The 12,520-nt window shown below is 43.1% G+C and overlaps 1 protein-coding gene across 2 annotated transcripts; it reads right to left on the bottom strand.

The window, feature by feature from the left end:
- Positions 1-623: 623 nt before the first annotated feature.
- LOC139535792 (striatin-interacting protein 1 homolog) lies at positions 624-11,708 on the bottom strand. 2 transcript variants are annotated; one of them, XM_071335599.1, is made up of 21 exons: positions 11,526-11,708; positions 10,832-10,901; positions 10,654-10,728; positions 10,426-10,560; positions 10,159-10,279; positions 9,948-10,016; positions 9,757-9,863; positions 9,535-9,662; positions 9,241-9,423; positions 8,893-9,113; positions 8,677-8,742; positions 8,136-8,199; positions 4,210-4,281; positions 4,021-4,095; positions 3,817-3,914; positions 3,607-3,733; positions 3,328-3,428; positions 3,154-3,220; positions 2,848-2,952; positions 2,526-2,730; positions 624-2,317 (listed from the first exon to the last, which is right to left on the bottom strand). In XM_071335599.1, exons 1-21 carry the CDS (start codon positions 11,634-11,636, stop codon positions 2,067-2,069), a joined length of 2,451 nt encoding a protein of 816 aa, XP_071191700.1. In that variant the 5' UTR covers positions 11,637-11,708; the 3' UTR covers positions 624-2,066. The 2 variants fall into 2 exon arrangements, with proteins under 2 accessions (XP_071191700.1, XP_071191701.1); XM_071335600.1 differs by having other exon boundaries at positions 624-2,314; positions 11,526-11,706.
- Between the last annotated feature and the right edge of the window lie 812 nt (positions 11,709-12,520).

Raw genomic sequence — 12,520 nt, 5'->3', positions numbered from 1 at the left:
GCAGTTGTTGCCATCCTGTACCTGTCCCGCAGGTGTGATGTTCAGATATACCGATACTGTGCAGGTGTTGTTACACATGGTCTGCCACTGCGAGGACGATCAGCTGTCTGTCCTGTCTCCCTGTAGGGCTGTCTTAGGCGTCTCACAGTACAGACATTGCAATTTATTGCCCTGGCCACATCTGCAGTCCTCATGCCTCCTTGCAGCATGCCTAAGGCACGTTCACGCAGATGAGCAGGGACCCTGGGCATCTTTCTTTTGGTGTTTTTCAGAGTCAGTAGAAAGGCCTCTTTAGTGTCCTAAGTTTTCATAACTGTGACCTTATTGCCTACCGTCAGTAAGCTGTTATTGTCTTAGGGACCGTTCCACAGGTTCATGTTCATTAATTGTTTATGGTTCATTGAACAAGCATGGGAAACTGTGTTTTAACCATTTACAAAGAAGATCTGTGAAGTTATTTGGATTTTTACAAACTATCTTTGAAAGACAGGATCCTGAAAAAAGGACATTTCTTTTTTTGCTGAGTTAAGGGGAAATAAATCAAGATGTTTGACAGAAAGCTCAGTATGTTTGTTTGAGAGTGATTCCATTATATCATTGTATAAATAAAGCAAAAACAAGAATGACAGAGCAAGAGGGAGCATTCGTTTAATCCAGCATTTTTAGTCATACAATGTAAAACAGATTGACAAAAGCTATGATAAATAAAGGTTTTCCCAACATCTGATGTTTTCATTTCTCCATCTTAGATTTAATAACCATTATAAGACAACAAAAAACAATAGAAGCTGCAAATGAGTATAAGCACAATGCAACTATAAAATTATCTTAAATCTGAGGAGTTATCAGGTGGGCAAAATTGTTCCCTTGAGTAAAAAACACCTGTTAGCTAGTTAAGTGAGAACCACAAATAATAACATAGGGCTCATTCTGTTTCTTTCCTCACTCTCTCAAACATACTGTATACAAACACAATATTAAAGTACGTTTTCCAAGTTCTTATTCAACCAGGTTGTGGAGTGCTCCAGCACATTTTCCTGTTGCTTTAGGTTAAAACTTTAGTATGTAAATTTAATTAAAATGTCTTAATACCAAACCAAATGATCTCCGCCTGGGTTGCATACAGGTGTGTGATTCATACAAGCCAATGGACACTCAGTGAGTAGAGTAATAGTGGAACATCAAAAGGGATTCAAAAGCCTGATCAACAGGAGGTTAAAGCAGTAACCATAACACAGACACATACTGTACACACTCAAGCAACTCCTCCCTTACAAACAGAACACATTTTATTTTGCACTTGTTCCTAAGGGTTTTCATACTATACTGTAGTGCTTGAAGGGCAAAGTACTGGGCCGACACCCAGGAGGGGGGTTAAGTGTGTAAGAAGTCAGGAATACAAAGGGTTAACATCCCCACCCTGGGAGGTTTGACAAGGCCGATAAGACCTATAGCACTCTGTAAAAAGGTCCAGTTCAAAACGAAAAAGGGTTCTACATGGGATAAATCTACACCAAGGTCTCCCCAAACTTGATCCTGGACCTTTTGGTTTTTGCCCTAGTACTACAAAGCTGATTCAAATAACCAACTCATCATCAAGCTTTGATTATTTGAATCAGCTGTGTAGTGCTAGGGCAAAAACCAACACATGTGCCCAGGAGAGTCCCAGGACAGAGTTTGGGAAACCCTGGTCTAGTGCCTAGATTCAGGGATTATAAATGATTGGTCCAACTGTGCAGGGGTAATGCAAAAGGTCCACATTTAGGTGGCTTTGCTGTTGACCCTTTACCTCTTAAATATCACTTACTGACTTGTTACTCCTCTCTGCATGAGGTGACAACAATGCAAGGATAAGGTTTGTTATTGGGACTCATGTCTGCATCATTTTCACAAACAAATGCAGTGCTCTATGAATGCTGTCTTTAAGTAACAGATATGCTTGTTCAGCAACATTTGCACTTATAGAGGTACACTTAAAGAGGTGGGGATGTAGACCATTGTTGCCACCTTGGGGAGGTGTAAGGAAAACCTCCTTATAGCACCACCACCCAACCCCAGCCCTGTTCTCATTGCAGTAGCTCTTCCCATGATATTGGCTTGGAGAAGACCTCTCGCTCCAGCCAGAGGTCATAGTTCATCTGGAAGTCCTCCGGCAGGTCGACACGCTGTCCCAGAACGCTCTGCAGGCAGTTGTCCACGGGCAGGAAGTCAGGGTTGCTCTGGTTGTTGTCGTAGCGGCGGCTGTTGAAGCGCTCAATGTTGGCGCGCAGAGCACACTCCTCTGCCTGGAAGTCCCAGGGCCGCGCATCCAGGTCTGCTGTCAAAGAAACATGGAAGCTCATTACTTGGGGTAATGGGGTAACTTGAAAAACGTAGGGGTGCTTACATTTAGAAGTTCACAGTCATTGTGGGGAAATGTTTCACGGTTACGTCTATGATAGCAGCTCCCAATCATATCATGTCAATCACTGACTGAAAAACTCAATGGGCTTTTTCTGGGTCGATTTGTGTCGACAGCGACTCACCGTTACCGTAGGCCCAATCGTCATTGAGGCGATGGCGGACCTTCTGGTAGATGGCAGACATGGTCTTCATGTTGCTCTTCCTCCACTGGCGGCCCAGGTACTTGGTTTGCACTTTGAGCAGCTTGAGGACATACAGCTGCATCATGGCCTGTTTGACCTTCAGCGCCCTCTTCAGGATAGGTGCAGACTTGAACACCACCAGCATCTGACAGAGAGAAGTGCGAGGTATGAAATTATGATCTAAAAGAATCGCAGACTGATGTCTTTCCTAATGAATAAGAATAACTCTGCGTTGTTTTGGGTGGGTGGGTCTCTCCCTCACCATGGTTCTGGAGTGCTTCCACTTGGTCAGCTTGTTCAGAATCCTCAACAGGTTGATACAGGAGAACAGGTTCCTCCAGCAGAACTGGTTGATGTCTCCAGCCTCCTGAAGAACACAGACAAACCAACCAATTGGTACCAACACCTCACCTCCAACCTTTGACTACTGTACCACTTCCATTAGTTACCCTGGTGTTCCCCCCCCCCACCCCTTCTACAACAACATTTCCTAGGTGTTTGTTTGAGTTCAGCAGCTCATATTACAATAGGTATTTCAATTATGTGAGGGGTGGAGTGTGCAACTTACCAAACTCTCTGCAGTAAGTTCCGGAAGCTCATGCACCACACAGTAAGGGAAGTCCAGCACAGAAATACTGCAGGAGATAGAATGAGAAAGGTGGTGGGAGAGATGATTACTAAAAAGGGTCACAGAACTTCTTGATCATCTGGGTCTTGAAATGGTTCAAATTCACCAACGTACCTGTTCTTGGCTGTGATGTAAGACATGATGTTCTGGTTGAAGAACTTGAGAATGAGAGGAATACAGTTGGCAAACACCAGGTGCTGAGCCATGTACTCAAACTGTTGAAAATAATCCCACAAGAAACAGAAGGGTAAGGCAAGGTAAGACCATTCACAAGTTTGAGGTGCTTGTGAGAAATTACCACTCCTATTAAGTGGTTGTCAATACTTGGTAGATGAGGCTAAGTCAGAGTTTGACTGTATTTGGTGGTAGTGGTTGAGTGTGGGTTGCCAGTACCTGGTAGACGTGATTGAGTTTGAAGTGTTTGAGAAGCAGCAGCAGGATGGCAGAGATGGCCTTAACAATGACCTCCTTGTGGCGGTTAACATCTACACCAAGCTTCATGCTCTGGAGCACCGTGGTCCTGCAGATACAGTATCAAATCAAACCCTTTCAATTGGAGCTCGACTGAATACAGCTCCCTTTCAAAACTAACAGTTGACTCACGGCATCTCCTCAGGCAGCACATCTGCCAGGATGTTGATGGAGTCTGTCTTGGCCTTGGAGGTGGGGGCTGCCGCCAGCAGGATCTTCAGCAGGGCAATCTGATAGGGAGAAGAGTCACAGGTCAATTTTGCCAAAGGTTTAGAGGTCATAGAAATGGACTGGAGATCTATGTTCATCAGCATACAAGGGGAGCAGAACACTCACCATGTACTGAGGCAAGCTGGGAAGAATGCCCTGGTATAGCAGCTCAGTGGAGCACATCTCCACATCCTCTTCCCCCTATAAACAAACACAATAAAAAAATTAAAATAAACACTTGTTGCCCTTTCTCTTGGACAGTAATATTCCTGCATATATCCCAGTGATAGGTCAGTGATATGCATTGGCACTCACCCCTGACAATGGAGTTTTCTGAAACTCATCCTCCTTGGCAATCTGAATCTCAGCTATAGAGATGTACTTATGCTGCAAGGAAATGGAGAACACTGTCACTGTCACACACTGTCACTGTATTCCCAGTACCAGTGGTGAGGTCCCTCTCTCATCCCCTCACGACCTCACTCCACCCATCCCGCAACAGTGCCAGAGAGACTGGGGGATGATAAACCTGCCCCTCAAAATCCCAGTGACCAGGCCATTGATAGGGTGCTAGGGTCAGGTTTCTAGAGGGCCAGACACCTAACAGGCCTTCTGCCTTCACAGGTCAGAGACTCCTCAGTTTCTCTCCAAGTGGACATGTGTAATGGAGTGAGTGGACAGAGTTGAGTTGGTGTAACTATTGTAACTTGTGTTTGCTGTTTATGGTTCCAATCTGTCTATTGTTAGTTGTTCATAGTAGTTGTGCTAGGTGTTATACAGTCCTTTTCTTACGTCCCTATCACTTCATCCCCCTAGAATCGATATCCACGCAGAAATTAAATGACCATAATACAATTAAAAAATCTTCCATAAAAAGCTATAGATAATGTTTTTCTGCATGGGCAGAAATCCGCCAATGTCGGCCTTCCGCATCTGCTGTGGAAGGTGGCAGAGCAACAGTGCTGTTTCTCAGACCAGGACACATCACAAAACATCTCACAAAAACGTCTGTAGCATCCGAACGGTTAGGGCTACTAACTATACCGAACAAAAATACAAAAGCAACATGTAAAGTGTTGGACCCATGTTTCATGAGCTGAAATAAAAGATTCCAGAAATGCTCCATACGCACAAAAACCTTATCTCAAATTTGGTTCACATCCCTATTGGTGAGCATTTCTCATTTGCCAAGATAATTCATCCACCTGACAGGTGTGACATATCAAGAAGCTGATTAAACAGCATGACATTACACAGGTGCACCTTGTGCTGGGGACAATAAAAGCCACTAAAATGTGGAGTTGGGTCACACAACACAATGCCACAGATGTATCAAAAATAAATGACTTGCCTAGTTAAATAACGGTTACATCAAGTTGAGGCAGTGGGCAATTGGCATGCTGACTGCAGCAATGTCCACCAGAGCTGTTGCCAGAGAATTTAATGTTCAATTCTGTACTATGAGCCGCCTCAAACCACATGTAACCTCGCCAGCCCAGGACCTTCACACGTCTTCTTCACCTGCGCGATCATCTGAGACCAGCCATCCAGACAGCTGATTAAACTGAGGAGTATTTTGGTCTGTAATAAAGCCCTTTTGTGGGGAAAAACATATTCTGTTTGGCTGGGCCAGGCTCTCCAGTGGGTGGGCCAGGCTCCCAAGTGGGTGGGCCTATGCCCTCCCAGTCCCACCAATGGCTGCGCACCTGCCCAGTTAACTGTAATTCATAGATTAGGGCCTAATGAATGTATTTCAATTGACTGATTTCCTTATATGAACTGTAAACTCAGTAAAATCTTTGAAATTGTTGCATGTTGCGTTTATATTTTTGTTCAGTGTAAGACAGTGCCTTCAGAAAGTATTCATGCCCCTTGACTTATTCAAATCAAACTTCATTTGCCACATGTGCCGAATACAACAAGTGTAGATTTTACCACATTTTGTTGCATTACAACCTGAATTCAAAATGGATTAAATATATATTTTTCTCTCACCAATCTATACCCGATAATGACAATGTAAAAACATGTTTTTAGACATTTTTGCAAATTTATTGAAAATGAAATATAGAAGCATCTTATTTCCATTTCACATGACTGGGCAGGTGCACAGCCATTGGTATTCACACCCGAGTCAATATGTTAGAATGACCTTTGGCAGCGATTACAGCTGTGAGTCTTTCTAGGTAAGTCTCTAAGAGCTTTCCACACCTGGAATGTGCAACATTTGCCCATAATTATTTTCTGATTTCTCCAAGCTCTGTCAAATTGTTGTTGACCATTGCTAAAAAAACATTTTTCAGGTCTTGCCATAGATTTTCAAGTAGATTTAGGTCAAAACTGTAACTCAGCCACTCAGGAACATTCACCATCTTCTTAGCAAGCAAATCCAGTGAAGACTCGGCCTTGTGTTTTAGGTTACTGTCCTGCTGAAAGGTGAATTAATCTCCCAGTGTCTGGTGGAAAGCAGACAACCAGGTTTTCCTCAAGGATTTTGCCTGTGCTTAGCTCCATTTATTTATTTATCTGAAAAACTCCCCAGTCCTTAACGATTACAAGCATACCCATAACATGATGCAGCCACTTCTATGCTTGAAAATATGGAGTGGGACTCAGTAGTGTGTTGTATTGGATTTGCCCCAAACATAACACTTTGTATTCACGACCAAAAGTGAATTGCTTTGCCACATTTTTTGCAGTATTACTTTAGTGCCTTATTGCAAATAGGATGCATGTTTTGGAATATTTGTATTCTCTACAGGCTTCCTTTTCACTCTGTCATTTAGGTTAGTATTGTGGAGCAACTCAAATGTTGTTGATCCAGCCACAGTTCTCCTTTCACAGCCATTAAACTTCATGGAGAAATCCCAGAGCAATTTCCTTCCTCCGGTAACTGAGTTAGCAAAGACACCTGTATCAATACACCCAGTGACACCATACAAAGTGTAACTAATAACTTCACCATGCTCAAATGGATATTCAATGTCTGCTTTTTTACCCATCTACCAACAGGTGCCCTTCTTTGCTAGGCATTGGAAAACCTCCCTGATCTTTGTGGTTGAACCTGTGTTTCAAATTCATTGCTCGATTAAGGGACCTTACAGATAATTATGTGTGTGTGGTGCAGAGATGAGGTAGTCAATCAACAATCATGTTAAATACCATTATTGCACACAGAGTGAGTCCATGCAACTTGTGAAGCAAATATTTACTCCTGAAGTTATTTAGGCTTGCCATAACAGAGGTTGAATACTTATTGATTCAAGATATTTTTCCCCCCAAGACAATTTAGAAAAAACATATTGCCACTTTGATATTATAGGGTATTGTGTGTAGGCCAGTGATAAAAAATCTAAATTTAATATATTTGAAATCAAGGCTGTAACACAACAAAATGTGGAGTGTGTGAATACTTTCTGAAGGCACTATGACCCCACTATGGAAAGCTGAGACTCTCCCAAAATCGATGGTTCTCTCAGCTCCCCACAAGTGTCACGGGACTCGTCTGAAGTTGGTCCCGCCAATGTGCCAACTTCTCTCTGTAGAATCCAAACGTTTTGAGCTACAAACTAATGACCCCACCATCGCAAGCCTAGACTCTCACCAACATGTTGATTTGTTCTACGACGCCCAAAAGCTTCACAAGACTCATCAAAACGTAAAAATCCATTAAATGAATGGAAGTATGGATGTAGTTTTGAGCAAGAAAAATGGGTTAAATATGGGTCCCACTTTACAACATACTTCCTTTTTTGACTGTTTTTCCATGTATGAATGTTATTCAACGTGTTTCTATGGGCTAAACGCAGTAAGGCAAAATTCAACATTATATCAAATCACTTAAATCAAATAGCAAAATGATCCTTGGTATGACATATTAAAACAATTCCACATTAGCTTTGTAGAACCCCCCCAACCAAATGCATAGACTTTAGCGGGATAACAATAATATTGCTTGTGCTATTGTATCCAATTACCCAATCATTGTATTGCTATCTGTATATATTCATTCATATCTCTTTGTACAGAACCACATCCAACTCCTATCCTCTGGAAATTAAGTTCTCAATTGTGTGACACTGAGGTTGCCCTATTCTTCTGAATAATAACGTGTCAGTGAGTCACAGACCAGCCCAACTTAAGCCGCTCTCTTTCAGGCACAATGCAGGATTATTAAGCAATAACTAGAACATCTATCCATGTTTAACAATGCTTGAGACATGTTGAGAACTGCATAATACCTGCTTCAATGTTCTGATGCTTTCATGGATGGGTCTGGGTAGGCCGACAACTGTATCTGTGTCACTGCAATACAAATAACCACGAAATCTAGGTCAAGGATCCTCGACAAGAAATTACTTTTCAAGATGAATAGTAAATCTCTGTTAAAGGGATACTTCAAGATTTGGGAAATGAGCTTGTGAATATCATTTTTATTTATCTGCGTCCAGTATGTAGGAAGTTAAGAGGTAGTTTCACGAGCCAATGCTAACTAGCGTTAGTGCAATGACTGGAAGTCTATGGTTTGCGCTAGCGCTAGTTAGCAACTTTTATTTTCGGTTTTGTACACCAGCTTCAAACAGCTGAAAATAATATATTTTTGGTCATGGAAAAGATATTACACAGCGGTTTTGAGGGAACAATAATTTTTTACACTGTACTTGCTTGTTTTGTCACATAAAACATTTGGTTAACAATAAGAATTTTAGCAACCTGGAAATGGCGGAGCGATTTCTACATAGTGTATCTTTAAATGAAAAAAAAGACACCAATTGAACTTACTTTCCAAGCGTATAGCCAATAAATTTGCTTCTACTTGATTCCAGGAAATGTTCTATGTCCTTTTCCCTGTAAAAAGCAAAACAAAACAAAAAAATATAGTCATATACTATTAGGCACATTATACAAGACACATAAAACCACAAAGTACATCTAAAGACACAGCATTAATCTGTAGCAAATGGTCTTCTTGAGGTCTCCCTCAGCACCGCACCGTACCTGACTTTGGGGGCCCAGGGCAGCCCCTTGGGGAAGTTCACCCTCTCTGAGGGGGGGTGTGGGATGGGCGGGGGCATGACCTCATCCCGCTCCATGGGAAAAGGCTCCACCTCCATGGAGTTGTCATTGTCATCGTTGTCCTCCTCATCTTCACGAGGGTCATCTGACTTGTAGGGGTCCTTCTCATTGAAGGCATCCAGGTTGTCCTGTTTTGTCAGGGACTAATGGAGAGGAAAGGGTACTTTTCAAATGAGCCTGACAATATTACATTGAGCAGGTGTCAAACAGGGGGTTGCCTTCACTTTGTTGCCTTGCATTGAGATTTCATTCAGGCACGGTAGAGGTTACCTTGTGTTCACGGCGTGCCCGTTTCTGCTGCTGTTCGATGAGGTCAGAGGCGGAAGCTGGAGGCGAGGCTGCCCTCATGCTCCTGATGACCCGGATGCTGTCCTCTGGGAGGGGGGGCAAGCACAGCTGCTCTCGCTTACGCACCTTAATGTTCTGGAGCTGTTCAAACCCCCCGAGGGTGAACTGGAGCAGATGAGAAGACATGTTGTAAAAGAGAGAAATATATGCCAGCCAAAAGTACCTGGCTAACACAATAGCCAAAATCAGCTAAATAAGATAAAATCCCTCACTCACCAGTATGCTCTTCCACAGCAGCAGAAGAACCTTCTTCATAGGGAAGTGGGGTGCGTGGCCACTGCAGAACTTGGTCACCATGCCAAACAGCATGACAGAGATGGGCTCGTTGTTGTACAGAGGAGAGCCTGGGAGAGAGAGGGGGGAGAAAGAGCAAAACTACAGTCCAAAATTACTCCTCTACAAAACCCTTCTATCTAATAGAAACACACACACTCTTACCCAGCTCTGTTTTAAAGGTCTCCCTGGTGGCCCTCCACTCAGGTGAGTCAGCTGTGTCCTCCTGCTGGATGGTCTCCACCATCAGATACATGATGTTGAGCAGCACCCTGAGGAACACTAGCATCAGAGGACTCCAATACACTGGTGTATAAACTATATAGAGCTGCAGGAAAGTCAGTGTGTAATCTTACCTGAGGTCTGTGCTGTCAGCCAAGGAGATTGCTGGCTTTCTGACTGCACTGCTACAGGCAGCACTGTTACTGAGAGCGAAGAAGCAGAGGAGAGAGAGGGGAGAAGAGGAGTGAAAGAAGTATCAGCTACCTGATTTTGACAACATTTTGTATAGCAAAGAAACTCTTCCCAAAAACAATGACATCTCACTGATTTGTAGTTCCAACTTACTCAACCTCCATGTTGAGCAGCTCCACCAGAGCAGTGAAGGTGCCAACATCCAGCAGCAGGAAGATGTTGTACCTCATCCAGTGCTGCACTTCTGCCTCAGAGCTGCACTCTGCAAATGTCCCTGTAGAGCCACAGATAGGAAACATGACTTAAGTGCTGAAACATTGTTTGCTGGCTGCCTCACTATAAAAACATATGGCAACAGCTACCTCTTCACAGGCTTCCTTAGTCAACTTACGCTGCTAAAGCCTTGTGGTGATGACCTACCCTGAGCCATGTAAAGGATGGCCCTGGCCACCTTCAGCCTCTTCTCCCTGGTGATCACCTCCAGGCCGTCCAGTAGACGCATGGCGTGAGCTCTGTGTTGAGACACGTCCAGCTCAGTCCATTTTTTATCAGACACTGAGACAGCGCAGGAAGAAAATACACTCAGTCAGAGGTACTATATAAGCACACTGGAGGAAGACAACGCATTCAAGTCGTTAAGGTATGTACCATGAATTCGGAATTCCTCCTCAAAGCATTTTCTGTTGAGAAGAAATTCTGGTCCTTCAGTGTAACTGTATAGCTCTGGAGAAGATAAGTAGGCAAAGTTGGTACCAAATTCACAAGAGAATGTCATAGAGGTCACTATTTAAAAAATAATAAAGGAGGTTGTCCAGAAATACCTCACCTGACAGTTCAGCAGACCACTTGTCTGTATCTGCATACTCAAACTCGAGGTCTGGAGACTCAGAGAAGCCCTATGTCGGAGCACAGACAAAAATACACTACTGTATTGCTATTTCAGACCACAAAGAGACGAAAATGTGAGCACATTCCAATGTCCGTAGTCTTTTTATTTTGGGAAATATTGTTTTAAGTTTGCAGCCAGATAGGGCAAGTCCATTGCATTTGGACTTGACAGTATTCAATATAGTGAACTCATAGAAGATTGTAGGATCAACGAGAGATAAATGTTTTGTACACTCAGTGTATATCTACTAAAGTAACGAGTTCTGAATAGCAGAAGGCTTGAGCTATATTTAAACAGAAGCTGGATAGCTATAGCAAGCTATTTAGCGTCCATAACTACTGTAGCAATCGTTACCTAGCTAGCTAACGTTAACAGGTAGCGTTGGACAAGTGGCAGTTCCGTGTTCAGGGTTAACAATTCTGAAAGCGAGCCACAATTCTTAACTAGATTACTGTTGGCCATCAGAACAGTTGTAATGGGTGAAAACGGACCAGGAGATAAATAAATATCTAGTTAGCATGTATTGGCTAATGCGCTAGTTGCTAGCTACCGTTCGGCTTGTTGCTAGCACAAAACATGCATTTATGATGCAGAACGTAATACAGTAAACCAGTATTTTTTTGGTCCTTACCTCCGAGTCTTTTCTTTGATTACGGACAAATTCACCCCTACTTTTGTTGGGTAACATAGCCCTCTGTTTATTGTTAACAATCAATCCACCACCATTACCACCAACGTCCATGTTTGATTGACCAACAAAGTTTTCCTTTTTCGTGTGGCTTTCCGGGTGACTAGACGCAGACTTTCTTCTTCTTCGTGTGAATTTCCGGCCGACTAGACACTGTGTTGAGTGCTGCCTTATGCAGGTTGGAACCCATTCTCTCAAAACTCTATGTAGATATTGTGCACTAAAATCTCTCACACACCAATATTTTTATGCTGCTGCAACTACCACATCAATTTCCCTCTCCATCAGTGCAGTGCAGTGCAGTTGATCACCATGGCTATAAACACAAGAAATCCAACCTTAATAAAACCCGTCTTCTCTGGATCTTTCTCTTCAGGCCTACTCACTGGGGGGTTCCTAGTCGAATCCCTCATCCTTGGGCTATCCTCTACTCTCCTTACTGCCTGAGCATATGAAATATTCTTCCCCACTCAAAATGGCAATCTCAATGTGTCTCTCTCATACAGGGCGCTTCGGATCTCCAGTTGTATGGGAACCCCCACAGTTAACACACAGTGATTTCTCAACCCCAACTTCACACTAAAGGTCAACACAAATGCGAATGCCGAAATCTCTAACTTTTTCCTTGGGTCTGGGTCGGGTCCTGTTTGATTGTCATCAGGTCTCGGGTCTATGTAACTAGCTGATAGACCTGAGTGGACACAAATGGACCCGACCACAGCTCTGCATAGCCTATAGCATATTTATTTTATGTGAATAAGGTGAATTTATTGACTTATAGAAGACCTAACCAACCAATAAAGACATATTCGTTAACCAGAAGAGCAACTAGGCTGATAAACATCGTTTTTTTGTCACTCGGGTCTTGTCTAGACCCGTTAGGGTACGGTTTTGGCCTAGGTCTGGTTGTCGTCGGGTCCATTCGGGTTTGGGTCTGA

The sequence above is a fragment of the Salvelinus alpinus genome, chromosome 12 (genome assembly GCF_045679555.1).
Source record: "Salvelinus alpinus chromosome 12, SLU_Salpinus.1, whole genome shotgun sequence".
In the NCBI taxonomy this organism is placed as follows: Eukaryota; Metazoa; Chordata; class Actinopteri; order Salmoniformes; family Salmonidae; genus Salvelinus; species Salvelinus alpinus.
This window is presented reverse-complemented; position numbering and strand designations above follow the sequence as displayed.

Excerpts from the sequence above, each read along its gene's own strand:
- LOC139535792 (XM_071335599.1), bottom strand. The coding sequence starts at position 11,636 with ATGGACGTTGGTGGTAATGGTGGTGGATTGATTGTTAACAATAAACAG. Across the intron at positions 10,729-10,831 it reads GTGGTCTGCTGAACTGTCAG|AGCTATACAGTTACACTGAA; the intron begins GTGAGGTATTTC and ends TATCTTCTCCAG. Across the intron at positions 3,915-4,020 it reads CCAGCTTGCCTCAGTACATG|ATTGCCCTGCTGAAGATCCT; the intron begins GTGAGTGTTCTG and ends TCTCCCTATCAG.